Source organism: Heterocephalus glaber, unplaced genomic scaffold (genome assembly GCF_053883595.1).
Source record: "Heterocephalus glaber isolate CG9 unplaced genomic scaffold, H.glaber_assembly_v1.0 deba00000937, whole genome shotgun sequence".
NCBI lineage: Eukaryota > Metazoa > Chordata > Mammalia > Rodentia > Bathyergidae > Heterocephalus > Heterocephalus glaber.
The window spans coordinates 5380722-5407787 of NW_028258173.1; the positions used below are offsets into that span (position 1 = coordinate 5380722).

At 50.4% G+C, this 27066-nt stretch overlaps 2 protein-coding genes, 1 long non-coding RNA gene and 2 other non-coding genes across 11 annotated transcripts in view; 2 read left to right on the forward strand and 3 right to left on the reverse strand.

Annotated features, from left to right (window-relative positions):
- St6galnac2 (ST6 N-acetylgalactosaminide alpha-2,6-sialyltransferase 2) overlaps positions 1 to 21704 on the forward strand; it is a 38180-nt gene extending 16476 nt beyond the window's left edge. Inside the window, exons 1-10 of one of the 6 annotated variants that reach the window (XM_004860762.4) lie at positions 3737 to 3756; positions 4242 to 4384; positions 8231 to 8291; positions 12024 to 12198; positions 13149 to 13317; positions 13708 to 13846; positions 15698 to 15801; positions 17670 to 17753; positions 18893 to 18992; positions 20160 to 21704. In XM_004860762.4, the coding sequence (XP_004860819.2) occupies positions 4260 to 4384; positions 8231 to 8291; positions 12024 to 12198; positions 13149 to 13317; positions 13708 to 13846; positions 15698 to 15801; positions 17670 to 17753; positions 18893 to 18992; positions 20160 to 20327 (1125 nt within the window). In that variant the 5' untranslated portion in view covers positions 3737 to 3756; positions 4242 to 4259 and the 3' untranslated portion in view covers positions 20328 to 21704. Of the gene's footprint in view, positions 1 to 3732; positions 3757 to 4241; positions 4385 to 5553; positions 5718 to 8230; positions 11659 to 11691; positions 11732 to 12023; positions 12199 to 13148; positions 13318 to 13707; positions 13847 to 15697; positions 15802 to 17669; positions 17754 to 18892; positions 18993 to 20159 lie in introns of those variants that run through there. The other 5 variants (XM_087208426.1, XM_087208427.1, XM_087208424.1 and 2 more) reach the window with 5 other exon arrangements.
- LOC147828750 (testis-specific serine/proline-rich protein) lies at positions 15840 to 17674 on the forward strand. Its single transcript, XM_087208429.1, has one exon. The coding sequence runs from the start codon at positions 16851 to 16853 to the stop codon at positions 17655 to 17657; it is 807 nt and encodes a 268-aa protein (XP_087064555.1). The 5' UTR covers positions 15840 to 16850; the 3' UTR covers positions 17658 to 17674.
- A 163-nt stretch (positions 21705 to 21867) lies between the features above and the next one.
- On the reverse strand, positions 21868 to 26577 carry LOC101715869 (uncharacterized). 2 transcript variants are annotated; one of them, XR_015450238.1, is made up of 6 exons: positions 26470 to 26576; positions 25849 to 26017; positions 25426 to 25525; positions 23986 to 24095; positions 23824 to 23863; positions 21868 to 22217 (listed from the first exon to the last, which is right to left on the reverse strand). It is a non-coding gene; the product is annotated as an uncharacterized LOC101715869 (long non-coding RNA). The 2 variants fall into 2 exon arrangements; XR_002388242.2 differs by lacking the exon at positions 25849 to 26017 and having other exon boundaries at positions 26470 to 26577.
- On the reverse strand, positions 24200 to 24279 carry LOC147828751 (small nucleolar RNA R38). The gene has a single exon (XR_015450306.1). It is a non-coding gene; the product is annotated as a small nucleolar RNA R38 (small nucleolar RNA).
- LOC147828752 (small nucleolar RNA R38) lies at positions 25596 to 25671 on the reverse strand. The gene has a single exon (XR_015450305.1). It is a non-coding gene; the product is annotated as a small nucleolar RNA R38 (small nucleolar RNA).
- Positions 26578 to 27066: the final 489 nt, after the last annotated feature.

Sequence of the window (27066 nt, forward strand, 5' to 3'; positions counted from 1 at the left end):
AGCACAACTTACATTTCCAAAACAAAACATTCTGTGGGAAAAAAAATGGAGGCAAGGCCAGGGCCTGTCTTATTGTATAGCACTTCTCTAACAATAAAAGGGGAAAATCTGCCCAACCACAAGGACCCAAGTTCGATCCCTGGTACCAAAAAAAAAAGGGGGAAATGAGGGATACTGGTGGTGATGGCAATGGTGTATACATCTTGACCTTATTCATGTCCACATCCTGGTTCTGATATTCTACAATCTATTTATTCAAGGTGTTGCCACTGGGGGAAACGGGAAAAGGTACACCATATTTTTCCACATTATTTCTTGCAATTGCATGTGAATCTACAGTTATCTCAAAATAAAAAGTTTGATTTAAAAAATTATGATGCAAGAACTTTGCATTTAAATTCAATGCCATGATCTCAAACTGGTTTATACATAATACTTGAAATAGCCCCAAAGCATGGCTGACGATAGCTCCCACACACACACAGTATGCAGCTTGGAGATGACTCAGTCCCACTGCACTTAGGAAGCTGCTGGGCATCCTTCTACACACTATTGCCACAGCATCCTAATCCACCTGAAATTAGTCCATAGCTCTGTCTTCAGATTTGTTCTTTGTGGTGACAAAAACGTGTCCATATTCATAATAAACCTGAATAGAAATTCACGTTACTAGAAATTCAATCCTTCCTCCTACTTCTCATTTCAAAAATCATGATGAAATACACATAAAATTACCATGCTACTTCAGTAGTGTTAAGAACACTCATGTGGTTGTGCAACCCAATCTTCAGAACTCTTTTCATTTTGCAAAACCTGAAACTCTAAACCCATTAAACAACAGTTCTTCATTTCCCCTTTCCCCTAGCCCAGTGATGGCAAATCTTTTAGAGACTGAGCACCCAAACTGTAACCCAAAACCCTCTTATTTATCATAAAGAACCAACATGGCAATTAAACCTGAATACCGAGGTTTCAGTTTAGAAAAAAATCTCATACATTAATTAATATCTTTTGTCTTGAAAGAAAAACACAATAACATGTGTGCCCGGCACCACTGCCATCGCCCATGGCAACCCCTATTCTATTTTTGGTTTCTATGAATTTGACTATCCTAGGCACCTCATATAAGTGTATCTCACATATACTGTTTGTGACTGGCTTATTTCATTTACCATAATGTCATCTAGTTCATCCATATTGTAGCATATTTCAGAACATCTTTTTCTGAGGCTGAATATTTCATTGTCTGGATAAACCTTTTGTTTATCCCTTCATTCACTGGTGAACACTTAGGTTGTATCTCTATTCTTTTTAAAACATCTTAGATTTTTGTTTTGTTTTGTTTTGTTTTTTGGTAGTGAGGATTGAACTCAGGACCTTGAGCTTTCAAGGCAGGCAGGAGAACCACTGAGCTAACCCCTGGCTCCTTCTCTATTCTTTTTAAATTTGAAACTGAAATATCTACATAAATTTATAAATAAATAAACATTTTTTAAAATTCTCAGGTACCAATAAGGTTCTGTGGTATCGTGACATTGGCCTGCCTGTCATGTATCTGCTGATTTGGGAAATAAAATGGCCGCCACTTGATGACTAGTTCAGTATTTAGGGGTGGGAGGGCATAAAGGATGGTTCCAGGCTGGTGACTGAGGACATGATCCAGCCTCTGGGAGAGAGAATACAGAGAGACAGTTCAAGGGGAAGATGAAGCTTTAGAAGGTCTCCAGAGTGCCCCTCGTAGAGCTGAACAGGGTGCAGCTGATGAGAGTATCCGAGCTCGAGACAAACACAGATTCAGGAACCAACAAAGAGCTGGTTGTTGAAACCATGAGAAAAAAGAGTTCCAAACAGAGATTATGAGGAGCTCAGAGTCATAATCAGAGAGTCGATTGTAGCAAAATTAGAGCTGAAAAGTACCTCTCCTACTAGGAATGATATGGTCCCTAGTGGCTCCAGTGGGCACAGTTTCAGTGGCAGGGAAGCTAGGGAAGCCAGCTTCAGAGAGAAGTGGGGACAGAGCAGACTTCTCCCAAGATGGCATGTGGCACACTCTTGTAATCCTAGCACTCTGGGAGGCTGAGGCAGGAGGATTGCAAGTTCAAGCCCAGCCTGGGCAACTTGGTGACTTAGTGAGACCTTGTTTCAAAATAAAAATAAAAGACTTGGGGAGTAGCTTAGTGCAAAGCCACTCAGTCCAATCCCCAGTATTACCCCCCAAAAGTGACACAAACATGAAGCCTGCGTTGCTCTCATGCCACAAGCGATATACAGTTCTTTGTCTCTGACCATGGAATTGCATGTCCTCTGCCTGCATTCCAGAACTATGGCTGGCAAACCAGCCCCTTGCTGGTTCTTGACAGTGGTTAGGGGCCAGGATGTTGATGCATATCCTGATGGTCTCTGTTTTCTCAAAGGGGGGCAGAAACAAAGGGAGGCTTGAGGGAAGAATGATTGGTGAGCAGGATGGGGATGAGGATGAGACAGGAGAGGACACTACAGGACAGATTCAAGGGTGAACCTGAGTGTCCTGGGCTGAAAGCCAGGAATACAAGGGAATCTGGGTTAGTCAAGAAACAGTAGCTCTGATTATGACCCAGGGTGCTGCCTGGAAAGAGAAGAAAACTACGGATAAAGGGCTGATGGAGTGGGAGAGACTGCAGGTCCCGGGAGGAGCTCCAACCAGGCAGATGACCAGGAAGTGCCAGTCTGAGGGGTGTTGCCTCGGGTACTGAAGAGGAATCCAACCATGGACACGCTGGGGGCCAACTCCACACGGCTGGGGCCATGCTGTGAGACAGGGAGAGGCTGGGCTATGATGGGTCTGAATTTGTAGACTTGAAGATGGAAAGTTGAAGAAATAACTAGTTAGTGATTCCCTTTCTCTCATGAAGTAGGAAGGAAGGGGACAGGGAATTTTGAGCTCAGAGAAAGGGTCTGAAGTCCTATAAACCACACAGAATGCATGACATGGTCATGATCAGGGTAAATAATATCTGCAGGGGTTTTCACAAGTGAAGATCACAAAGATTGAAATGAAAGACTCAAAACCATAGATTCCAAGTAGTGCCCATCAGCAGGGTAGCAAGGTGCAGTTGTCTCTCTATGGCAGTAAAGGGCTGGCCCAGCACGACTGCCCTCCAGGGATCCTGAGCTGGGCCACAGCAGGCAAAGCAGAACAGGCTCTGAGAGACTCACTCCTGACCACAGGCGCAGGCCCCTGGGAGCGTTTCGGCGAGCCTCGAAATCAGGCAAATGCCCTAGCTGCAGCCGAACTGTCTCCCAACCTGGGACAGGAGGCCCGAGTCCCACTCAGCCTGCACACAGCTGGGGATCCGGACTGGATAACACAGCTGTTGCCTACTGCCCACTGCTAGGGAGGGCTCTGCCTCCCCAGCGCCGTGTCTGAGGTCCCCAGCCCTTCCTGGTGGTGCTGGGTCCTGCTGAACCCCTCAGGCCACTCTGCTGCTCGGCTCTCCAGGTTGGCCACCTTTTGTAAAAGGACTGCAATGCGATGAGCGGTCTGACTTCTTTGGTAGTCACCAAAGCTCAGCCGTGCACTCCAGCAGGCTCCCTGCCTCACCCTGAGTCTGAGCTGGGTGCGTGCGTGCGTGTGCGTGCGTGCGTCCGTCCGTCCGTCCGTCCATCTCCAGCCTCCTTCTCCCCAGCTGTTTTAGTGAACTGGTCCCTCACCTGAGGTTCTCACCGGACCAAGGCGCCACAGCCCAAACCCACAGCTCTTCCGTTGGTGGTATAGTGGTGAGCATAGCTGCCTTCCAAACCCACAGGTCTGACGGACCTTCCCAGGGGAGCCCTGCAGGTCGCCCACCTGCCTGTGGGGTCAAAAAGCCCGCGGCCCGGTCCGGGTGCGCGCAGTGAGCAGCCCGCGCGGCAGGTGGCGGCGTCCCAACGCCCAGCCTGTCCCTGCACAGCGCGCGCTGGCCCCGGACCGCTCGGGGACCGCGTCCTGCCCAGCCCAGAGTGCCGGCAAGTCCCCCAGCGGGGTACAGCCCCCGGGGGCTCCTCGGACCCGGGTGACACTCCGGCCGGCCTCGGGACCCGCTATGTCCCCGAGGTGCGGCAGTGCCCTGGCCCAGGCACAGGGGGAGCTGGAGGGCAGGGAGGCGCCCCGGCGGCACGGCATGGGCAGGGCCGGGCAGGGCAGGGCAGGGCCGGGAACGGCATGGGCAGGGCTACCGCCTCCGCCAACCGCCAGGCCCACCCCGGCCTCTCCCCTCGCCCAGGACCGAGCCTGGGGCCGCATGGGGTTCCCGCGCGGCCGGGTCCTCTGGCTGCTTCTCCTGCTGGTCGCTGCCTGCGCGGGGATCCTCTTCGCCCTGTACTCCTCGTCCGTGGAGCCGTTCCCGGAGCCCTGGTCCGGAGCCAGGTAGGGTCTGCGGGGCGCTGACCCGAGGGCGCAGGGGGCCAGCGGGGAGGCGCCCGCCCACCACCCAGGGCTCCCCGGACGCCGTCAGCCTTCAGCCCGCCCTCCGCGTTGACCCCTCTGCGACGGCTCGCGGTGAGCCCCGAGTCCGCGCCCGGCGCTGATCTCCCGCCTGGGGGCACGCCAGGGCCTCTTCGCGCGTCCAAGAGGGACCCGAAGCCCCCACACCTGTGTCAGTTAATTCCTTCCAAGCCTAACCAGAACACTTTCTGTTGTTGAGACCTGGCTGGGTACTGCGGTTGGATAAACACAGTTCCTTTGGAGTCACGAGCTCTCCATAATGTCACTTTTTTGTGTTTTGCCGGACTCTACTTCTTGCTCAGAGACCCAAGTCGGCCAGGTTCCACCTCTGCCAGGATCCTCACGCAGGCGGTGCCCAGTGGCCTTCCCTACTCACTCTGGTCTCTGCCCTGTCCTCCTCCCCCTGGGCCCTATTTGCTCTACTCTGTTCCGAAAAAGTCCCATCTGGGCGCGATCCCACGAAGAGAGGACTCCCAGGGGAACCGGGCCAGGTCTGGGTCCTTCCAGACCCCTGCCCGCGCCTCCTCCCATCGGCTTGGCCTGACCACCTGTCTTTCATTCGTGCTCCCTGAGGAGAAACTTGAGGGCCTGCCTGTTACGGCTGTGTCTAGACGTCCCCCCAAAGCCTCCTGCAGTCATAGGTAGGGCTTTTCAGAGGTGGCTGGATCCAGAGTGTGTGACGCTGGGATCGACTCATGGTGCAGTGCTCGGATCAAGGGCACTAAGATTAAGGGTGTGAGTGCTGCCCACCCCAAGTAGCCTGGATAAGATATGAGGGACAAAAGGAGGCTGTTAAGGTCCCTCTCTTGTTGCTTTGTTACCTTCTGCGAACCATAAACTGTTTGTCCTCTGCAATACTGGTCTGCCATGCCACCTTGCCGTGGAGCCAGCAGATTATAGATTAAAACCTCTATAAACTGTGAGCTAAATAAACCATTCCTCCTTCAACTTTGGGTGTCAGATATTATGTCTCAGCAGCAACAACAACAAAAACCTAAGACATTGCTTTTGGTAGGTGAAGGTTCCAGTTACTAAAGAAGCCTCAAAATGATTTAGCTTTAAAACTTGTGGCAGGCAGATGGAGCCATAACCGAGTCTGAGCTGTGGAACCAGGAGAGCACCCTCAGCCCCCTGTGGAAGCCTCTCCACCAGCTTTTCCCATCCCAGCTCTGTGCACCTGCACACCTACATGCTCCCCAGCAACCTTGCCCCAGAGGGTGCAGCTGAAAACCAAATGAGCGTCTGCTCTTGGGAGGTAAGGTCGAAGGACACATGCAGGTTGCAAAGTGACAGGTAGCATGTTCAGAGGATTCTGTGCCAAGTCTTCTTGGTAGGAAGGTTACTTTAGCAACTAATACCTGAAGTCATTAATATCCTAGAAGTACCTAATACAACCTTAAAATGAGGTTTATTGTTCCTCCATTGAATCTCAGGGAGGAAAAAAATTTTTTTTGAACCGGAGATCGAACTCAGGACCTTGTGCTTGCAAGCAGGCATGGTGCCACTGAGCTAAATCCCCAGCCCCTGGAAAAAACTTTCAAAGATTTTGTTTTCAAAACTTAGTATGGTTCGAGACTCTGGTGATATTTGTGCTGTACCTTAAACCCCGGGCAGGTCAGGACTCAGCCTCCCTGTGGGAGGTGGAGATTTAGTCCAGGAAAGTGGAGGATGGGAAGCGGATGGCATGCTGGGTAGGAACAGCCGCCTGTGTGACCTCCAGCTAGGGACATCAAACGGACATGGCTGGCTACTGGGCCAGCCCTGGAAGAACAGTGGCTGTAATAGAGTCTGTGGAGCCCCAGGTAGGGGTTCTTATTCCACCTTAAAGAAGAATCCAGTCTGGAAATCTCCTCACAGGAGAATCTGGTTCAGTGGTTTCCAGATGTGAAGATTTCCAGACCTGTTTTTTTCAGATTTATTTTTTGTAAAAGAAAGGTGAGAGGGCTGGGGATTTATAAATGCTCAGTGGTTCTGCTGCATGCCTGGAAGGCGCAAGGTCCTGCTTTCAATCCCCCATACCAGAAAAAAAAAAAAAGAAAGGTGAAAGTCAAAGTAGGGCTGTCAGCATCTATTGTCAACATTATTTTGCAAAAAAAAAAAAAAAAGGAAAAGAACATTTTAGGACTCTGAATTCCTTCAGACTTTTTTTTTGGTACCAGGGATTGAACTTGGGACCTTGCCCTTGTGAGGCAGGCAGCAGAAACACTGAGCTAAATCCCCAGCTCCTTTAGGACTCTGAATTAGTAAGAATAGGATGTAGGTTGAGGAAATTTAATTTTCTGAAAGATGCGTGACATTGTCCTATTTTTCCTGAGACCGGTAAGAGCTCCTTGAGGGGCACAGGTGGCTAGCCCTCTTCCCGTGCCTTTCCTGGCACTCAGGCAGGTAACCAGAAGCGCTTGGAATCCTGGGAGAAGTCAAAGACTACAAGGGATACTTGGAAGAAACACCTGGCTTCCCAGAGGCTGGGAGAGTTCTGAGCAACAATCAAGTTGGGGAGGGGGTCCCATTACTGCCCTCCAGGAAATCTCCCCCGCCTGTCTCAAATCTGTCCTGTTCAGCAGTTCTTCCATCCAGCTCTCAAATCTGCCTGCACATTGGAATCACCTGGTAGGAATTAGGGTGGGAGTGGAATGGATCAGATCAGAATCCAGAGATGTGTTTTTCTCTTGGATAGCTGAGGTTGAGCACTTCGCCCCAGCTCCTCCTCAGAGGGGCTCACACTGTGCTCATGGCCTGACAGAGGGGGAAAGGGAGGAGAGGGGAAAGGATCATCCCCGCTCTTTCTGGGAAGCCCCCTAGGGTCTGCCCAGAAATCTGGGAAACCTAAGGAAGGCAGGTCACAGGCTCCTGAGTGGCTCGGCTGTCTCACACCTACATGAGGCCTTTGCTTCCCTTGCAAATTGGCCGTTCCCAGTCCTCCCCCATCTGCTTCCTTGTGCCTACTGGAGCAACAGAGGGGCCAGGGCGGCCTGGCCACCCTTTGAATGCACCAGGGCCCGTATTCCTTCCTGCTTTCCCTCTGCCTTGCTGCCCGGGCCACCACCTGGTGCCTAGGAATTGGGAGTTGGGACCAGGTAGTAGCATTAGCTCCTTAACTCCTTCCAGAAAAGACACTAATAAGAAGCTGGCACAAGGTCCTTTGCCTTGCTCCTTTAGGTAACCATAGCCAACATTCAGAGGGTGCTTTTCATGTTCAATAACCTACACTTTCTGTTGAACTCCTCCCAACAATCAGGGGGACTCAGTCTGGTGATCCCTAGCATACAGATGAGGAGGCTGATGTTCCAAGAAATTCAGTAACTGCCTGAGACTGTACAGCTGGCCAGTGGTAGAGCCATGTACACACCAGGGAGCCAGCCTCCGAGCCATGCCCCAAGCCGGACACTGGACACACTCCTGCCTGCCTCTGGGGCTCTGGCAGGGGACCCCTCAGATTGTCATAATTCCAGAGACTAGCGATCTTGCCTATATTTTTGTATTTTAACCATCCCATTGTCCCTATATGTCACATTTCTGCCCCTCTCTGAAGCATTCCCTTAATTTGGGGGTTTATGCAGCTGGGCAGAACATCATTAAGTGACAGTATTTTTTGAGCCTAAAGAAGAGATATGAGCAAGAATAGGAGCATGGAAGCAAAAGGATGCAAAAGGCGGACACCTCTTGGACCCTGAGCTAAGGAATCCGCCCGGAAACTCCTCGGGGGTCAGTTGGCCCTGCCGACGTGGCTGAGTCAGACCCTTCCTTTACTTCTGCCTTCTTCCCCAGGGACATCATGACACCTCGAGAATTCTTTGGACTCAAGGCACCAAATTCTGAGACCAGAAAGGTACAGTGGTTGGCCACCCTGTGGCAGTTTTGAGCATCCTCAAGTTAGTGCAGAAGCCGGGGAAAGAATATTTTCATGAGATTGCTGGGCCTGAGCTCCCCGGAACTCCACCAGCATTCATCCTCTCTGGGTATCCTAGACCTGACCACTAGGGTTTCCTGTATCTTGATAGCAGAGAAGGACAAATAAATATGTACTCGTGGGATGTCACTATTGAAACGTTCTTAGGAGTCAAGATGTTATCTTGAAATGTCAAGTGGATTTTACACTCTACTCCTCCAAATATTTTCTTACTCTGAGTCCCATTGTAACTGCTCACCACAGTGTCCTCTGCAAGTGCTGGGAAGATGGTTCCTGACTGCTCAGGGCCTGAGAACCGTGAGACCTGGTCCATAACCCTGAGCAGTAGCCAGTGTCCACCACAGGCACCCGAGGCCCTGTCTAGCCCTGTTCTTTCATCAAATCCCACAGCATCTGAGGAGGGAGCCCTTCCAGAGGAACAAACAGAGGCACGGAGAAGCTAGGTTCACTCAAGGAGCTGGGGATGTGAGGCCTCCTCTGCTCACAGAACCTGGCTGTGCACCAGGTGGGCTAGAGGCCCCCTGCCACCCTGGCTCCACACCTCGATCGGGTGATGACTTTATCGCTCTGGATTAGTATGGGTTAAGTTGCTCCTAATCCCCGAGAGACTGAGCTAGGGCCTCAGGGAGAAAGACTTCACTGCGTACAAGAGCTCAGTGACAGTCACGTGTTCAGAAACGGAGTCAACCACCCTAGCAGGGCATGGGGCCACTTGTGTCAAGAGGAAGCCAGTGGATACTTGGCCAGCAGGCTGAAGAGTGGCCTTATGCATCTTTAGAGTGTTTGGACCAGGTGATCTATAAGTTTCCCAAGTCTTTGCTACTTGATCCTGATGTATATCTCTGCCTGATTTGAAACAAAGGGTTGGAGGTGGCTTTTGGACACATGTAACAAAGTACTCCAGGACAGTTCGGTCCTGGTGTATGAGGACTGGCCCCAAGGTGTGTGAGACTAAAAAAGAGAGGCACACAGATGTAGAGTTTACTGGGGGACTTACTGATTCAAGCATGGCCTTGGGTGGCAGGAAGACCAGTTGGAGCACCTCTATTTGGGGCAGAAAGAGGAGTGTACCTATAGGATATGACAACAGTGACTTCATCCTGGCTGAAATGTATCTGGTTTTAATATCAAAGAGTCTGATGTATCCCTGGAGCCAGTCTCTGCTTGTAAAGTCTACATGTGACTTTCATGGTCTTATCTATTTATAGTTTGCTGGGAAACTATGCAGGAAAAACCAGCGAGGGTTACTTTGGGGCAAGCATGGCAGTTATGCTTTAAGATGGCTGCACTCATGTCAAGCTGAATCCATACATAAGGCCAAAACATAATAAAACAAAATGAGGAAAAAGGTAGAAAAATAAGACAATATTAGATAAGTGCCTGAAAAGTATACCACAGGACTCTGAGCTTCCTGGTGGCCAGAGCTAAGAAACCTCACTACCATATCCATGAGCTAAAAGCAAGCCAGCTGCCCAAGGGAAGCCCAGCCCTTCCTGATTTAGAGACCTGGAGATTTTCCCCAGAAGCTCATAAAGTGCCCCTGCAACTGTGGTCTGTTCTGCAGTACTGCCTGCTTTGAGACTTTGTTCCAATGAGGTTGCTATATTAGCACCAACTTGAGCATCCTACAAATTTTGAGTTTCCTTCTGAGCGGCTTTGTGAGGACGCTAGGTAAATGTGGAAATCACACCAACTCAGCAGAACCTCGAGGGAAGACACAAAAAGCGCACATACACAACCCTTGTGACACCATCAGCTTGGCTGCGCGTGCGGTGACCCGCTGTTACAGCTTCCCTTCTTGTTTTGACAAACCCGCTGCCCATTTCACAATAACTCACAAGCGGCTGCCCTTCCAACACCCGCATCCACAAGCAAGTCTCAGGTCTTTGCAAGATACAGTGCCATCGTTTTGTTAGTATTTCTGTGTTTCTCCACCAGGCAACAGGTTTCCATCTGTCTTGAATCCCTATCTTCAGTTTTATGCATCACGGACAATGTTTCTGAGTGTTTTGCCACTCATCCTGCCGCCCCGTAAGTCCTGTGGTTTTGATTGCACAGTTTTGAGTCATACAGTGAATTTCAGACACTCTCGTGTTATATCATAGCAGAAACAACTTTATGGCCATTGCTTGCTCCATCCTTTGACCAAACCAACTCTTAATGAAGAGCCCTGTTCGGTAGTAACAGTAACCCTCGAGAGAACAAGGCTGAGTGAGATTCCCATATTGTGGGGAAGCAACTCTGCCCTCCCCAGGGCCCTCAAGCACCAAGGTGCTGTGCTCCTTTTGTGTGGCTGCTGGGACAAATGGCCGCTGAGGCTGAGTGACTTAAAGCAGCAGATGATTCTCCATCAATTCTGAAGGCCAGAAGGCCCAAAGTGTTGGCAGTGCCATGGCCAGGGCTCTAAGGAAGCCTCCCTGGTCTCTCCTGGCATCATGTGGCTCCTGGTGTCCCTTGGCTTGCAGCTGCCGCACTCCATTCTACGCCTCCATCATCACACGGCCTTCTCTGTCTTCATGTGGCCTCCTTTCAGGAAGGGCTAAGGCATTGGAGTTAGGGCCTCACCTAACCCCGCATGGTCTCATCTCGACTACATCTGCAAATAAAGTCGCATCCTAAGTTTCTAGATGAACTTGAATATTGGGGGTGGGGGAACACTCCATGAGCTGAAAGTAGATATCAACAGGAAGAAAGAAGTTTGATTATAAATCTTCCTGGCAGCCCTTTCACACTGGAATCTTACAGGGACAATTACCAGAGCTAAGATCTCCATCCAGGTTGATGGATGCCTGTTGGGAGCAATGCTACATAATTCTAGGGATAAATCATTTGGTTAGCCTAGTCCTCTTGCCTACAGCCCAGCTACAGAATAACTCCAGTTTGGCCTCCGGTCACAACTGAGACTTCAGTGATCCAGTGATGCTGTGATTCTCCAGGACAAGAAACATCCTGGGAGAACAAACACCTGCTCAGTTCCTCATTGTTCTTGGACTGATTAACATCTTGTTTGCCGGAGATGTACTGAACTCTCTGCAAGCCTTCCGTTACGCCTTGTTTATCCCAATGTGAACTATTAAACTCTCTGCAAGTCATCTGTTACATTTGTTTCTCCCGATGTACTGAATAAAAGGTGTGGTAAGCTGGGGGCTTTTGTCTTTGCTGCCCACAGCAGCACTGATCAGACCCAAAGCTCAGCTTCTTCTCGGTCTCATTTTTCTACCTTTCCTGTAATTCGCCGTGTGCTGCCGTGGCTCGCAGGAGACCAGGACTAACTGCAGAGGTTCTGGTAACGTCCCCTTCCCCTGTCCCCTACAGATGCCAACGCCCAGGTCATACCCAGCCACTGGAAAGTGCCCAAGGTTTGCCCACATGTAGGGGAAGGAGTAGGATGCCAGACTCAACAGAGCATGGAGAGGTGGCGCCTGGAGGAGGAGGGCTGGACAGACTCAATCCAGAATGCTCTCCGACCCCATCAGGCTGCTGGACGCCCAGAGTCTCAGCCTGAAGTTCCAAGGGTGGCCCCAGTCTAGATGGGGAGGGCGGCTCAGGCCTTGTCACTCTTTCTCCTGGGGGGTCTGTGGGCTCCTGGGAGGCCTCCCCCCACCCCAAGCCCTGCCCCACAGGGCTCAGCCCTCATCTTCTCTCCCACAGAGCGGGCCCTGCCCACACTCCCTTTCCATGGCCATTAGGCAGCACCGCCACTTCTGGGGCCTGTTTGATCTCTCCATTCCAGTGCTGCTGTGGGGCGGCCTTCTCACCCCAGAGCTCTGGGACAGCCTGAGCCGCCACAAAGCCCCTTATGGCTGGCAGGGGCTCTCCCGCCAAGGTAACCCTCCACCTGCTACCTCTCCCCTGCTCTGTGCCCCCAGGCCCTCTGCCCTCACAGCGTCTGTAACGTGGAGTCTCCTGTGACTCTCTCCTCCCAGACCCCAGCTGTGTGAATCCTCCCGCACCTCGCGCCTTCATCCAAGCACCCAGGGCTTAGGCAGGGGTGAGGGTGCCCCCACTCAGCAGCCTCACCATCCCCGGGGCCTCCCTGGCATGAAAGTGTCCATTGTCCAATGGGAACTGAGGACAGAGCCCTTGGGGCCTCAACAGCCCTGCTTATGGTTTTTGCTGTGGCCATGCCACACTCCATTCCGCCCTCCATGTTAAATCTGCCCCACACATGCCTCAGATTCCTTTCTTTTGTAATGCACACAGTATTGAGTGGACTGGTTATTTGAGTTCTTTTGCAGGGAGGATGCTGGGAGTCAAACTCAGGGCCTTACGTGTATAGGCAAGCACTCTACCACTGGACCATACCCCAGCCCTTTATTAAATTTTTATGGGGGAGTTTTCTTTTTCTTTTCTTTTTTGGTACCAGGAATCAAGCCCAGGGCCTCCCATTTGCTACTACACTGCTGAGCTACATCCCCGGCTCCTGGCCCTGTTTGTTGTTTTAAGAAAGGGACCTGCTGTGTAGTTCAGGCTGGCTGGCCTTGAGCGCTCTATGTAGCCCCAGATGGCCTCAAACTTGTGGTGTTCCTCCTGCCTCAGCCTCCTGAGTGCTGGGATCATAGGCCTGTGCCATCAGTTGTAGAAGTTCTTAAGGCCATGAAGGCCCAGCCACGCCTCTTCAACCCTCCTGCCATGTTGCACCCAGCTTCTGTGCTTCTTGGGAGGGGCTGGGGTCAGGCCTCAGGTGAGCTGAGGTGCCTGGCCAGAGGGTCTGAGAAGACCTCAGTGACCCTGGTGACCACCCTCCTCATGGCTACCCCTTGTCCTCACCCACAGCCATCACCTCCACCCTGAGCCTTCTGAACAGCTCCAAGACCGCAGAGCTATTTGCCCCCTCCAGGGAGCCCCCTGGCAACTGCATCCGGTGTGCCGTGGTGCGTAACGGAGGCATTCTGAACGGGTCCCGTCAGGGTCTGGACATTGATGCCCATGACTATGTGTTCAGGTATGAGGGCAGAAGCCAGGTGTGGGAGCAGAAGAGCTGGGTGGACAACTGGTGTTCAGTGGCCCAGGGAGCGTCTTCCCCGAGGACAAGGGACAGGGAAACAGGGGCCAAGTAACCGTGATGGACAGACAAGCCTAGAAGAAGGCTCAGCAGACCCTCAACATGGAGCATGGGTGCCCAGTGCAAGGGGACCGGGGAGGAAGGGGCCACCGGGGCCAGATTTACCCACTCACTGGGCATCCCTTGAGGGCTGGGGGAGTGGGCATGGGGCTGGCTTCTGGACCTAGGTGCAGAAGTGTGCAAAGGCGACAGGCGAAGAGCCATGGAAATGAAGTAAAGCAGTAGTGTGGTGTAACTACAAAGACACTGACGGCCCTCTGCCCCGGCCAGACTCAACGGAGCTGTGATCAAAGGCTTCGAGCGCGATGTGGGCACCAAGACCTCCTTCTATGGTTTCACTGTGAACACCATGAAGAACTCTCTCATCTCCTACTGGGACCTGGGCTTCACCTCTGTGCCACAAGGACAGGTGAGGCCCTGCTGGGCACAGCATTGTGGTTGGCAGTGGGCGCCATCTTCCTGGGGCCCCTCTGTGGGGTGGACCCCAGGGCTCGGGGCCCATGTCCAGTGCATAGAAAGAGGCAGCACCAGGATCTTGGGTGCCTGGGATGGAGCAATTAAAGCTGCAGGAGGAGCTGGTCAAGGACTCCACATTCTTTCAGGCCACTCAGGCCTTCTCTAGAGCACAGAAGATGAATGGCTAATATTTACTGAATGCTGATATCATACCAGGCATTTGACAGGTGCCAGGAAAACCCCTTTACTTGTGGGGAGATGAGAACTCGGTGCCCTTTCACCTGGCAAGAGCTCACAATCTCTGAGAAGATTAGCCTATAGGAGCTGTGCACAGGGGAAGGGTATTTATCAAGGGCCTTCCCCTGTTCCCAGCATGCCACGGGGCACGGACATGGTCGTCACAGCAGCCCACAGGAGTGGGATCATCATATCTATTTCCAGATGGCCAAACTCAGACACTGAAAAACCTGGGAAGATGTCCAAGGTCACTTAGCTAGAATTATCAAAATCTAAGCCCCTTGGTCACAGCAGTAAAGTTATTTCCATTTCCCCACCGGGCCCACCAAAAGAATACTGTTTGACCCCCTGTGTTCTCACAATAGCCCTATGTAGGAAACAGATGCAAAGAAAGTAAGGAGCATGCGCCAGGCCACAGCTAGTGAGCAGGAACCAGCATGTGAACCTGTCTGCTGGCCTTGTGTTCTTTCAACCGTACACAGTTGCCCTAAATCCATACTTCCCACCTCAGGCGCTCCGGGTGCCATATGCAGGGCTAAGGAGTTCCTAGGGAAGGGCATCTGTGGTGGGGACAAGGCATGGCTGGGTTTCCAGAAGCTTCTTCCTCTGAGCAGGGCATGCAAGAGAGTCCGAGGCACCCTAGCACCCCATTAGCTCATAACAGAACGAAATGGGGCAGCAGCTTGGTTTCCAGTGTGGCCTCAGCACCTGCATGAGTCATCTATTGCTACATAACAACCGACTCCAAAACTTTAAACAAAAAATATGTATTATCTTACCGCTTCAATGACTTGGGAGTCTGGGAGTGGCTTTGGGGTGTGATTCTGGCTCTCTCTCAGGTGGTGGTAATACTGCTGTCATCTGAAGCCTCAGTCGGAGCTGAGTCAGGATGGCCCAGTCACAGATGCTTGCCACCCGGGCCCCTCTGTGCGCCCAGAGAGGCCTCACCTCGTGACAGTTAGCTTCACTCAAAGACAGCAAGGAAGCCTCAGCCCCTTTTATTACCTAGTCTCCAAAGTCATATGCTGTTACTGCCCACTTTTTCTATTTTACAGAAAAACTCTTTTTTGTGTGTGTGAGACAAGGTGTTGCTATGTAGTTCAGGCTGCCCTTGAACTCACTATATAGCCCTGGCTGGCCTGGAATTTGCAGCAATCCCCCTGCCTCAGTCTCCCAAGTGCTGGGACTACAGGCATGTGCTGCCACACCTGGATCTTTATTCTTTTTTTCCCCCCAGCACTGGGAATTGAACCCACGGCCTTCACGCCAAGCTACATTCCAAGTCCTTTTCATTCTTTACTTTGAGACAAGGTCTTATCAAGTCACTAGGTTCCCCAAGCTGGGCGTGAATGTGTGAGCCTCCTGTTTTAGCCTCCTGGGTAAGGCTTTGTCTCTTGTAGGGAGGAGTTTCAAAGCACTTGTGAGCATATAGTGAAAATCACCATGTTACCACAGAGTGGGAATAAAGCCCTGTAAAGAGACTCCTGTTAGCTCAAGTGCCAAGATTAGATAGAGGGCTGTTCCCTCAGAGCAGCAGTTGAATGCAGCCCTGGCTTTGCCCTGACAGGACTTGCGCTATATCTTCATCCCCTCAAGCATCCGTGAGTACCTGATGCTGAGATCAGCCATTCTGGGTGTGCCTGTCCCTGAGGGCCCTGATGAAGGAGACAGGTGAGCAGCAGGGGCAGTGGTGTGAGGCTGCAATAGCAGCTGGGTCCTGTCCCCCGGCTCCCAGGCCCTTGGTGGGGTAGAGAAGCTAGGTGAAGGGCAATGAGAAAATCCCTAAGAACTCAGTGATCCAAAACCATTCACCATAATTCAGCATTAGAGAGCCTCCCCTTTTTTGCCTAGCCTCAGGGAAGCCCAGGAGGCCCTACTGGTCCCCTATTGGCTCAGGGTCTTCTGAATGGGGCAAGCACACCTGGCTGCCCAGCCACAGGCTGCTGGCTCCATCACCAGCTCGGCCATCAGCGGCTCAGGGACATACACGGGGTCTCCTGGCCCACTGAGCATGTTTCAGGGCAAACTGAGAGCTGGGGCCAGGACCCAGTCCACTCCTCCTGGTGCGCGGCACCCAGGAGACAGGAGCACAGGCTGGGCAGGCCCAGGGTCCTGAGAGGTGGGAACAAAGGGCACCTTGTCCTCTCTCTCCCACCTTCCTGTGCAGCCAGCTGGGTCCAGCCCCCTGTGGACCACGTCCTGGCCCTGAGATCAGGCACTCAGAAACCCGTGCCCCTGCTATGCCAGAGATGACCAGCCTCCTCCCTGTGCTCTGGGGATATCTCACCCCTTCCCAAAGAGCACAGCACGGTTTTGGGGGCATTGGTTTATTTGCAGTCCTAGAAGTTGAACCCAGGGCCTTCACACTGAGCCACATCCCTTGCCCTTTTTTATGTATTTTTTTATTTTGAGACATGGTCTTGCTAAGCCACTAAATTATCCAGGCCCGGTTCAGATTTGTAAATCTCCTGCCCCAGCCTCTGAGGGCTGGGATGACAGACATGAGCCACCTTGTCTGAAGAGCAGCTTTTGAGCTGGTCTTGGGGTTAAGTCACAAAAGCTAGGCCAGCCCCCGCCCCGCCTTGTGATTACCCAACAATTGCTCCCTAGTTCTTCTGCTGCTGGTCCTGAGGACAGGCTCTGTGACACGGGCTGGCAGGTCTGGGCTCTTGGGGCACTGGCTCAGAGACATCAGGTGGACATAAGGCTCCACAACACCAATGAGCTCCCCCGCCCATACCCCCAATCCATCCCCCACCCAGTCCCCCTCCCAGTCCCATCCCAACCAGCAGTCCTTTGCCAGCTCCGGAGCCTCGGCACCTTCCCTGTCCCCTACCCAGGGGACTTCCTCCCAGCTGCCCTCCCACCCTCCCACACCAAGCCCCTCTCAGCCCTCTTCCCACGCCTCCTCCCTGAGCCTCAGTCCTCACGTCCAACCTGCCTCCCGAGGGGCTACCCAGCCCGGCACGCCTCCCACCTCCAAGTCTCCCTCCCAGTCTGGTTTCAAACCCCTCTCCCGAAATCCTTCCCTCACCCCCAGGTCTCCCTCCTACAGCCCTGCCACTTCGGCCTCCTGCCTCAGCCCCATTCGGAGCATCCCATCCTACATCACCCCCTACGTGCCCCGCTTCCTGAAGGAGCCCCCCTTTGTCCAGCCCCCTACATCTCCACTTCCCCAAAACCAGTGCTTTCCCTGTGACTTTCCCTGCCCAGCCCCGAAGCCCCCAACAGCTCCCCCCAGCTCCCTGTACTTACCCCTCCTCCCGCCACCACCCTATGTCCCCTCTGAGAACTGCTCCTTCCCCATGCCTCCTGCCCTGTTCACACCCCCATCTTCCCTCTCCTACTCCCCACCCACGGAGGTCCTAGTGAGGGGGAAGCCACATGTGGTCCCCTCAGTGCTGCCAGCCACCTTCTACACCCCCTTCTCCCGCTACTACTCCCAGCCCCATGCCTACCGCTCCCTCCACCGGCGCCCCAGAGCCTTCCTGCAACACGATGGCTCTGGGTGCTCTGTCCACTTCTAACCTCGGTTCTAGGCCTCACACCTACTTTGGACCTGAAACCTCTGCCAGTAAATTCAAGCTTCTTCACCCAGACTTCATCAGGTACCTGAAGGAGAGGTAAGGCAGTGTCAGGGCTGGGGACGGGTGGGGGGCCGGAAGATCAGCAACCTTTCCTCTTCCTGTGCAAACCTACTCTGAATCTGTGGTGCCTTCCAGGAGCCCCGTTCAGTGTGGCCGGTGTCAGTGAGTGCCACGTGCCTGGCACAGTGCCAAGCACTTATTTACGTTACTATTTTATTTACTACCTTAATGGAGGTGGTGTTCCGGTGGCCAGAGTAATAGGAAATGGACAGGAAGTTCTGGTGGTAGTGGGTATTAGAAGCATTATTAGCCCAAGGCGACTTGGGGAGGAAACCGGGGTACAAACAGCCCCATTTCACTTCCCTCCTCCCTCCCTGAAACCAGAGGTTCTCCATGCTGGGAGCAGGTGGGGGCAATGCCTAGTCCTGTAGGATGACATTTTCAGCTGTCCAGAGCGGGGGGCCGCCATTAGTAGGTAAAGCCCAGAGATACCACCGTAAACCCTAGTGCACAGCACAGGCCCTCAACAAAGAACTGTATGGCCCCAAATATTAACCGTGCCATGGCTGAAAAACTGCGCTAAGACCACAGAAGCAAACATCCCAAGACAGGGAGGAGAGGGGTACAGGTGGGTCTGGGGAGGCCTGTGGAAGCCCCATTCTGCAGAGGAAGAAAGGCTCAGCAAATTCAGGTGCCCTTCCTGGCCAGGCTTAGAGATGAATGCAGGTCCGAGGCTGGAGCAGCTGGGCACCACGGCATCGAGTCCAGACCAGGATACCCTGCCTCCTAGGTGATCCCTGCTTGGTCAAGAGGTGGGGCAGAGAGAAACTTAGGTCTCAGACCACATAAACAGGGCCCTTTTTCCTAGGCTTTGTGGTTACCTAGCAGCCCAGGGGCGGAAACAGTGTAGAGAGGGAGAAAGGGCCAGGATGGCATCTGGGGTTCCTCTTTCTCACAGCACCCCACGTAAGGTTTTTATTTCAACCAAAGAGCCTTGCATTTAGGAGTTCACTTGGCTTTTTCCCCAAATAGGGAACTGGTTGGGGTAGAAGAGCCGGAAATTAAGTCTCCCAATGTGTTTGAATGGACAGCTATAAAACAGAATGGTACAACTATAGAGCCAGCAAGTAACACTTCAACGTCTCTCAGGCTTTCATGACTCTTTTTGCCTCCAGATTTTTGAAATCAGAGTTGATTAACAAAGGGTTTGAAGACATATACATGCCTAGTACTGGGGCCCTCATGCTGCTCACAGCTTTGCACACCTGTGACCAGGTAGGAGATCCCCTTCCGGCTGGCCATGGCAGCAGAGGATGTATGTGAACAGAACTCAGAATGACCTCTGATATTCCTCCCGAGTCACCCTCAGATGGCGACTCTTGGCCTGTGCCCCATGAAGGATTCCCCAGCTATGAGAACACCCACTACGTAGGGTCCTCTAAAGGATGGGTCCTAGGCCAGCCTTGCCTTTGCTCCCACAGCTACTTGTCCCGGGGCTTCCTTCCTTCACTGTGTGGTATTTAAGTTTCAAATCAAATTGCCTTTCTGGGCCGGGGATTTAGCTCAGTGGTTCCGCAGCCTGCCTCGAGAATGCAAGGTCCTGAGTTAAATCCCCGGTACCAAAAAAAAAAAAAAAAAAAATGTCTTTCTGAAAGCAAAATCTTCTCTACAGAACTGGAGACATCTTTTTCCAGGGACATCCTAGAGGTGGCATGGCATGGCAGGCTTAGCCTTCCACCCATAGAAACTTTGAAATCACAGGGGGGGTTGCTGGCGGGATGTTGCCTATGTGAACTTTGCAGAGGCAAGAAGTTAACAGCAGTTTTTAAGAACAGGCCCTGACCCCTGTGAAGCCAGGATGAGAGCTGGAGGGCAAATTCTGGCTCCATACTTTTTCCCTTTTCCCCACATACTAGGAGATGAACCCAAGCCCTTCACACTGAGCTATATCCCCAAATCGTTTTTATTTTGAAATATGGTCTCGCTAAGTCCCTAAATTGCCCAGGCTGGGCTTAAATTTGTAATCTTCCTGCCTCAGCCTCTCAGAATACAGGGATTACAGGCATGCATCACTGCACCCTTCTGTATTTTCCCTATTTTATTGGACTAGTCTCGACTGTAGTCTACTAGAATGGGTATCAGGTAGTTGCTGAATCACACCCAAGTTCCAGACCCAGCTCTGCCACTCCCCAGCACTATCTGTAGACACATTTAGTTAACCAGTTTCTCCTGTTTGTTCAGTGGGTTAAGAATCATCTGAGGTTGGAAGGCTGGCTGGAAGGAGCACATATCAAGAGTACAATGCTTGCCTCAGTTTATTTTCACACAAACGCCTGCACGGGGTGGGGCATGCCTTCCCAAACTCCTCTCCACTACAGGAGTTTGTCTGCCCTGCAGGAGCTCAGGAAACACTGTTCTCACTCACTGACTGTCTCTGTCCAGGTCAGTGCTTATGGATTCATCACACCCAACTACCAGAAATATTCTGACCACTACTTCGAAAGAAAGAAGCAGCCACTGAAATTCTATGCAAACCACGATCTGCGCCTGGAAGCTACCCTGTGGGGGAATCTACACAAGGCACACATCCTCTGGCTGTACCACCGCTAATTCCAAACTGAGATTCCTCTGCTTCTTGCAGAGCGTGGGCCCAGTTCCCTCAAGTGGACAAAGCATCTTTCTTGACTTTTCAACCTTTGAGAGGGGCTTCAAGTCCTCAACCCTCTCCTTCCCAGTAAAGGGTACTGAGATGTTGTCAGAGCCCATTCAAGGCAGGTGGCTCCATGTTGTCCTTGGCTTCCGCAAGCAACTCCTGAGTCTTGATAGATGCCTGCATGAGGCCACAGGAAAGTGGATTGATTGTCGAAGACTCTCACGGTGAGACAGCAAGAAGCAGCCCGCCATACCTGAGATAAGCAGCTCAAAGCCAGCAGTACAGACGTTGGAAGGTCCGTGGCCCCATTCAGGGCCTATCAGTAACCAAGACCAAGCAGTGCATACAGGCAAATGCCTCCCTCCAGCCCACTTCACCTTCCCACTGCATGTCATCTCCACACGAATGCCAAAGATATTCAACTCTAGTAACGTGAAACTTCTGCTTCATGGTGAAGTGGGAGAACAAAAAGCAGAGTGTAATGTGAAGCTAGCTAACTGCATAAACGATGGATGGGCATTTTGTCTTTTTTTCTTGTTGCGGGGGAAGAGAGCATATAAAACGCAGGAGCTTGGCATGGAGTTCACAATCTGAATGTGAAACAAGGGCTGGGGACACCTCGCTGGATATTGAACCCTCACATCGTGACTTCAATAAATACGAACTTCAGCCAGCTGACAGGCAATTTCAGTTTTATGGGATTCAAAATCAACTTGGGTTACAGTCCTTGACCACGCCCTGCTGGTCACTGGCTTAACCCTAGTGACTTTGGACAATTTGACATGCTACATTGTACAAAGCAGAGGGAGACGTCTCCCCATGGAGAGCTGGCAGACTTCGCAGCAACATCAACCCACATAGGCCACTTATTAGCTTGTCTCTGGTTTCACAAGGCTGATTCTATCAGCTCTTAGGAGAGAGAGGATTCACTGAGACACCAGAGATATACTGGAACTTTAGAAATCCAGAAGCATCAACAGAATGGACATTTGGGGTTTAAATACTAAAGGAGCTACTTGGAAAGCCACGACATCCCAGAGAACAGGAATCAGACAAGTGGGAAACCACGATACTTCAGTTACTGGCATTAGGACAAAGACTCCCAACTGGCTTTCCCTTGGTATCGTCAAAGGGTCCCTCATCTCTAGGACAGCAGTATGTTCCTTTGACAGGTGGTGGTCAATATAGGATATAGGAGGACCCCTGACATCCCATTCTACCACTCACACAGTGATAGAGAAACCCCAACGGTTCCTCAACACACGTTACTTTCCTCCACTCCCATCAAATCTGCAGATGCTATCAATGCTTCATTAAATCTGAAGTAAAAGCAATGTGTGTGGGTGGCAATTCATTAGTGGGGGTACAATTTAATAGGCAATTATGAAAACAGGAAATATCAGATCAAATTCTGTAATTTTGAGCCTAAGTATTATCCTGCAAAAACCCTAAGAATGCATTTTCCAAAAGTCAAAGAATAACCCACAATGTAGTAAGTCAATTAAAAAAATAACTTTATTTGTGCTTCAAAGTTTAAAACCAAGAAACTGACTTGATAAATCCACTAAGAAAGGCTTTTCCAAGCTAAACACGTTTCCCTTTAGACTCCCAACAAAGTTCATACATGTCAAGTTCAATTTACAATCACTGCAGTCCCTCCTGTACATGAGATTGTACCCAGACCACCTCAACTGGATTCTGAATGTCTATACTCTAATTCCAATAACTGCCAAAGGCTTCCTAAATGAAACCCAAAGAACTCCTAATTGATTCCATTTTGGGGAGATAGTTTTAGACGTTAGGAGAAGCAGGCCTGTGTGATCCGGTCCAGCATCAGTGGGAATAACCTGTAAAGGCAAAGAATAGGAAGTCAATGGCCAACTAAGTGATTCAAAACTGAAAGTTAATTGTGTGTGTGTGTGTGTGTGTGTGTGTGTGTGTGTGTGTGTGTTAGCAGGGATTAAACCCTGGGCCAAACTGCCCAGGCCAGGCTTGAATTTGCCATTCTCCTGCCTCAGGTGCTGGGATTTTAGGCATGTGCCACCTTGCCCAGCTGAAAGGTATTTTAAAGAACTAATTTAGGAGCAAAAAAAAGGCCACCAAGTGCCGGGGATTTAGCTCAGTGGTTCCGGTGCCTGCCTCAAAAGCGCAAGGTCCCAAGTTCAATCCCCTGTACCACCCCCCCCAAAAAAAACAGCGCAAAAGGCCATCAGTCTAGGACTCATTCTAACCATTATTTATGGACCTAAGTGTGTTGAGGTCACAACTGGGGAGAATCAAGTTTCAATGCAGGCTGGTAAGGTTCTAAGATGAGCAGTTTTGTGGGGGTTTTTTTCTGTACCAGGGATTGAACTCCGGTCCTTGTGCTTACGCAGCAGGAGGCAAAACCACTGAGCTAAATCCCCGGCCCTAAGATAACAAGTTTCAAGGAGACAGTGTCTAAGGGAAAAGTTTCTGCTAAGTGGTAAGAAAATAATTCCCAGTAAGCTGCAGAGATATTTATATTCAACTCCCTCTGGACACCAACCTTAGGGTTTACTTGAGTCCTACAGAACAGACAAGTCTGCTCTCAGAAGCAGTCGATAACAGAGCTTTCTCACTTGCTAGCCCACCATTTCACTTTGTTTTACTTGCAAGCTATAAGCTGCTGGAGCCAATGTTCAGGATCATTAAATCTCACCCCAAAGGCAGCTTCCTGGGTAAGAGGACAAAAAAAGTGACCTTAAATTTAAGGAGCCTGCACATGGCTGCCAATTTCAACAGAAAAGGGCAATCTGTGTCCACTTCAAGTGTGGCATTTAAGTGAGAACAAAGACGTCCCACCCCCTACACAGCATTTTGCTTCTTTCTTGCTTACATCCCAGCCTCTACAACCCAAGCAGCAGCCCTGTGCCAGTCATGCCATTGAGACAGGATCTAAGCTACATACGGGGGCTCCTGGTGTTAACAAAGCACCTGGAAACCAAACAGTTCTGCCAGGGCCAATGTACCCCTTCTTTCCTGAATGTCAGGACACAAGGTCAGAGTCATTAAGCATTCTCACTGCCCCAAGCTGGCATACATTATTCACTGCCATCTCTGTTTCAAAGAGCACATTCATTTTCTTGAAATATGTGACAAGCACTCTTTCATTCCACAAAGAACATAAATTAAGGGGCCAGCCTTAACAGGGCAACCAGATCTTTGGTTTTTAAGCTTCAGAGGGATGCACTATACTGGGGCCTTGGCTGGGCACACTCAACTCCCCATGGAGTCCACTCAGCTCCATCCCTGGTACAGCCTGAACTTCTCTTGAAGCATGGAGCCGCTTCTAACTCTCAGAATGAAATAATTCTCTTCAGTTGGCATTTTCAGAGAAGGATAACTAGCCATCAAAGGCTGTGGGGCTTCTTAGGGTGACAAAAGATGGGAACACAAAGCTTACAGATATCAGGACAGAACTGTTTCACTTGCCTGCAAAATAGTTCAGTGTTCTGTCTCATACCACAGATACCTAGCAAAGAAAACAAAACTAGATTAAAGTCTCCCAACCAGTTTTCACAGCCTTAAGACCAGGGCAGGGGAAGGAAAAGAATTAACATTCCACCCAAGCCTGCTCAGGAATTCTCTGCTTACATGAATGATACACTTTGGGTCCAGGCCCAAGTATGGAAGCAGGATGGCCACCACGGTATAGCTACCCGAGGATCCTCTTTCAGCCTCAGAAACTGGGACTGAGAATGTACCTGGCAAGGAAGAGAAATTTAAAAAGAAAAAACCTACATAAAAAGAGAGCCACAGTACTTCTTTTTAAAATCTTGCCTAAATTTTGTAGAAAGCAAACAGGAAGCTGAGTTTCAGAGATCCACATTCCACATAGAAAGGTCTCTGCCTTCAGACAGGGATAACTTTACATCATCATGGACTCAGCTCCCACCATAGGCAACCACAACACCGCCAACAAGAGTACAGCACATGTGAACTATTTTTTTTTAACAAATTGTGTTTATTTTCCTCATGTGAACTTTATTACGATGTTTTCCCTCCACAGCAAGAGCTGTTTATATCTAGCATCTATATGTACCCAACACCCCAGACCTGGCACAAGAATAGCTCCTACCCTTAAGAGTCACTCAGCAATGTCTGAGCTCAGTAGGGGATACACATTCTAGCACGGCAATAAAACGCCTGAAACAGTACAGATCACTCATTATTTCAGCTAGCCTAACGAGGGCCAGCTGCATACACAGTACCTGCTGCCACAAGGCAATGTCGTACAAGGTCGTCCACTTCTCCTTCACCCATTGGTAACCATAAAACAAGCACGTGGCTTTTGTTTTTTTTAAAAACTGAAGATTAGAGATATGCCCCAAGAGCTACTTAAAAATAGCCAGCACTATAATCTTGCTATAATAAACTCCTTGAGCTAAAGGCAGATCAGACCAGCTAATTGTCCCCACGCACCTGCTCTTGGACAGGGCACACTTGATTATGGGGTGTCAATGTACAGCCAATGCACAGCCTCTAAGGCTATTACAGGTGGGGTCCAGGAATGTGTATGCTTTAACACTTTGTAGGGGATTCTGACATATAGCCAGGATTGGAAACCACTAACTGTCACTACAAATGAAGAAACAAGGCACCAAGGCCATTATCTGGTGGCAGGCCAAGACTGGTACTCAGCTATCTTGTTGATCTAGTATGTAATTTCCAAGGATTTCTCAACCTCAGCTCCTCTGACATTTTAGGTTGATAAGTTCTTTCTCATAGAGCCTGTGGGATATTCTGCATGTGATAAATAGGACCCCTCATCTACAGTTGAGAGCCACTGATCTAATCTAGTGCTAATAAGTGGTTGTATAATTTTGATGACAATTCCCCAAGCCTCAGTTTATTAACTAATGTAGTAGCCAAGTGAGGGGAAAACCTTACCCAAACAGAAAGAATTCTGTACTACTCCCCTCATCTAGGCCATCAGAATTCTTAAGACTCACGCATTCCCAAATCTAACAAACCATTCATTACTTAAGGGGGACCATAATCCATGCAATCCTATGAAATGGCTAAAAATCTTACCATTCACAGAAATTTCATCATGAAGATCCTTTAGCTCAACATCTTATGATGATGAGTTTTCACAAGACTTTATTCAAAGGCCACAGCCAGCACACTCAATCTAAAAGGAAAACAAACTTCATTCTCAGTTAACTACCTTAAGGAATTTACTCTCAAAACATGCTTAAAAGTTGAGCCTCAGTAAGTCAAGACTCCACAAAAGATGTCATTTCAGACAGGGATAACTTTAAATCATCCTCAGCTCAACCAGTAACACTCCTAAACCCAGCCAATTCACCCACGTTTTTCACTCCTTACATAGTGGCATTCAAATTGGCTTCATTTAAACAGTGACACCTAGTGGCCCCAAATAACACCAGCACCCACCCTCCACATTTTTACCATTGGAGAATTAGCATTGTAGATTCTGGGCAGAGTTCTTACCCTAAATGGACTTAGAGCAGCATGCATACATGTAATTGAACTTTAGAACAAAATAATATGCCAGATAGACCATTACACCATGTCTGCTTCCTTGGGGACCTCGTAGGTCCTGGCCTGTCTGCGTCCATTACTTTTAAGTTCATCGTCTTTGGAGATGCCAAAGAAAGGCCTTCAGGGTAAGAAAAAAGGTTCGGTATTAAAGCTACGGAATTTCCAGAGTGTACAATCCCATTCATTAAATAAATGTAGTGGTTCAATAAAAATGGGTGACTAGTCGTTAACACTAACACGTTAGAGCTGTCCTAGGCGTCAGAATGCCCATGCTCATCACAGGAATGAATGGCTCTGAGGTGCACTGGGTCACGCTAGGTGCAAGCCCTTCGACGCCAAAAACTGGCTTTAGCTCTCTCCATTCAAAAATAAAAACCCTCGCCTTTTAGAATGCATTATCTGATCCAGAAGGTCAACACCCCCTCCCCCAACTCCATAAGGAGACGGGACTTATCATCGCCCTTCAGCTCCGAGGAAGGGGAGGCCAAGAGTGTTAACACCGTGTCAAGAAAACCCCACTTTCCCACCACTGCAACCTTATACCATCACCAAAACCTCAAGGCTGCTCACCGGGTGCTGTACAGTAGGGAATCGCCATGACTTAGACGCACGAGGTAGACCTCAGAAAGAACGCGAGAGTGCGCCTGCGCGCTAGTCTTTCCTGTAGTCTCGTCAGAGATATCGCGATTTTGAGAAATGTCTCATGGGAAGTGTAGTTCAAAACAACCGTCACGGGGAGAAGGTTGATTCTTCACCTCAGCGCTACAGTAGAACCAGGGTAAGATGGTGGCCGCCACCAGGGGCAGCAGAGGGTCCGGGGGTGGGAGGCCTGGTCTGTAGAGAACTACAGCGGTCAGAAAGGGAAGGTGGAGGTAACTTCTACCAGAAAGTCGCTGAGCTTCTCAGTGCACAGACAGTCCCTGGGCGAGCTTGGAAGGGCTCAGTTCGAAGAGGCAGGAACCAGGAAGTAAACTGAGGCCCAGCCCAATTTCCTTTGTGATTGCTCTGCGGTAATTTGGGGGTGGTTCGCTGAGTTAATGAAGGAGATTCCTAGGGGAATCGTTAGACATCCCGGTCGAGTGCTTTTAAAAGTGGATTGAGTTTGGTGTGGTGGGCATGCCTGTAATCTCAGCACTCTGGGAGGCTGAGACAGGAGGATCGTAACTT

Bases quoted from the DNA above. Each gene is read 5' to 3' on its own strand.
- LOC147828750 (XM_087208429.1), top strand. From the start codon at position 16,851: ATGAGCTCCCCCGCCCATACCCCCAATCCATCCCCCACCCAGTCCCCC.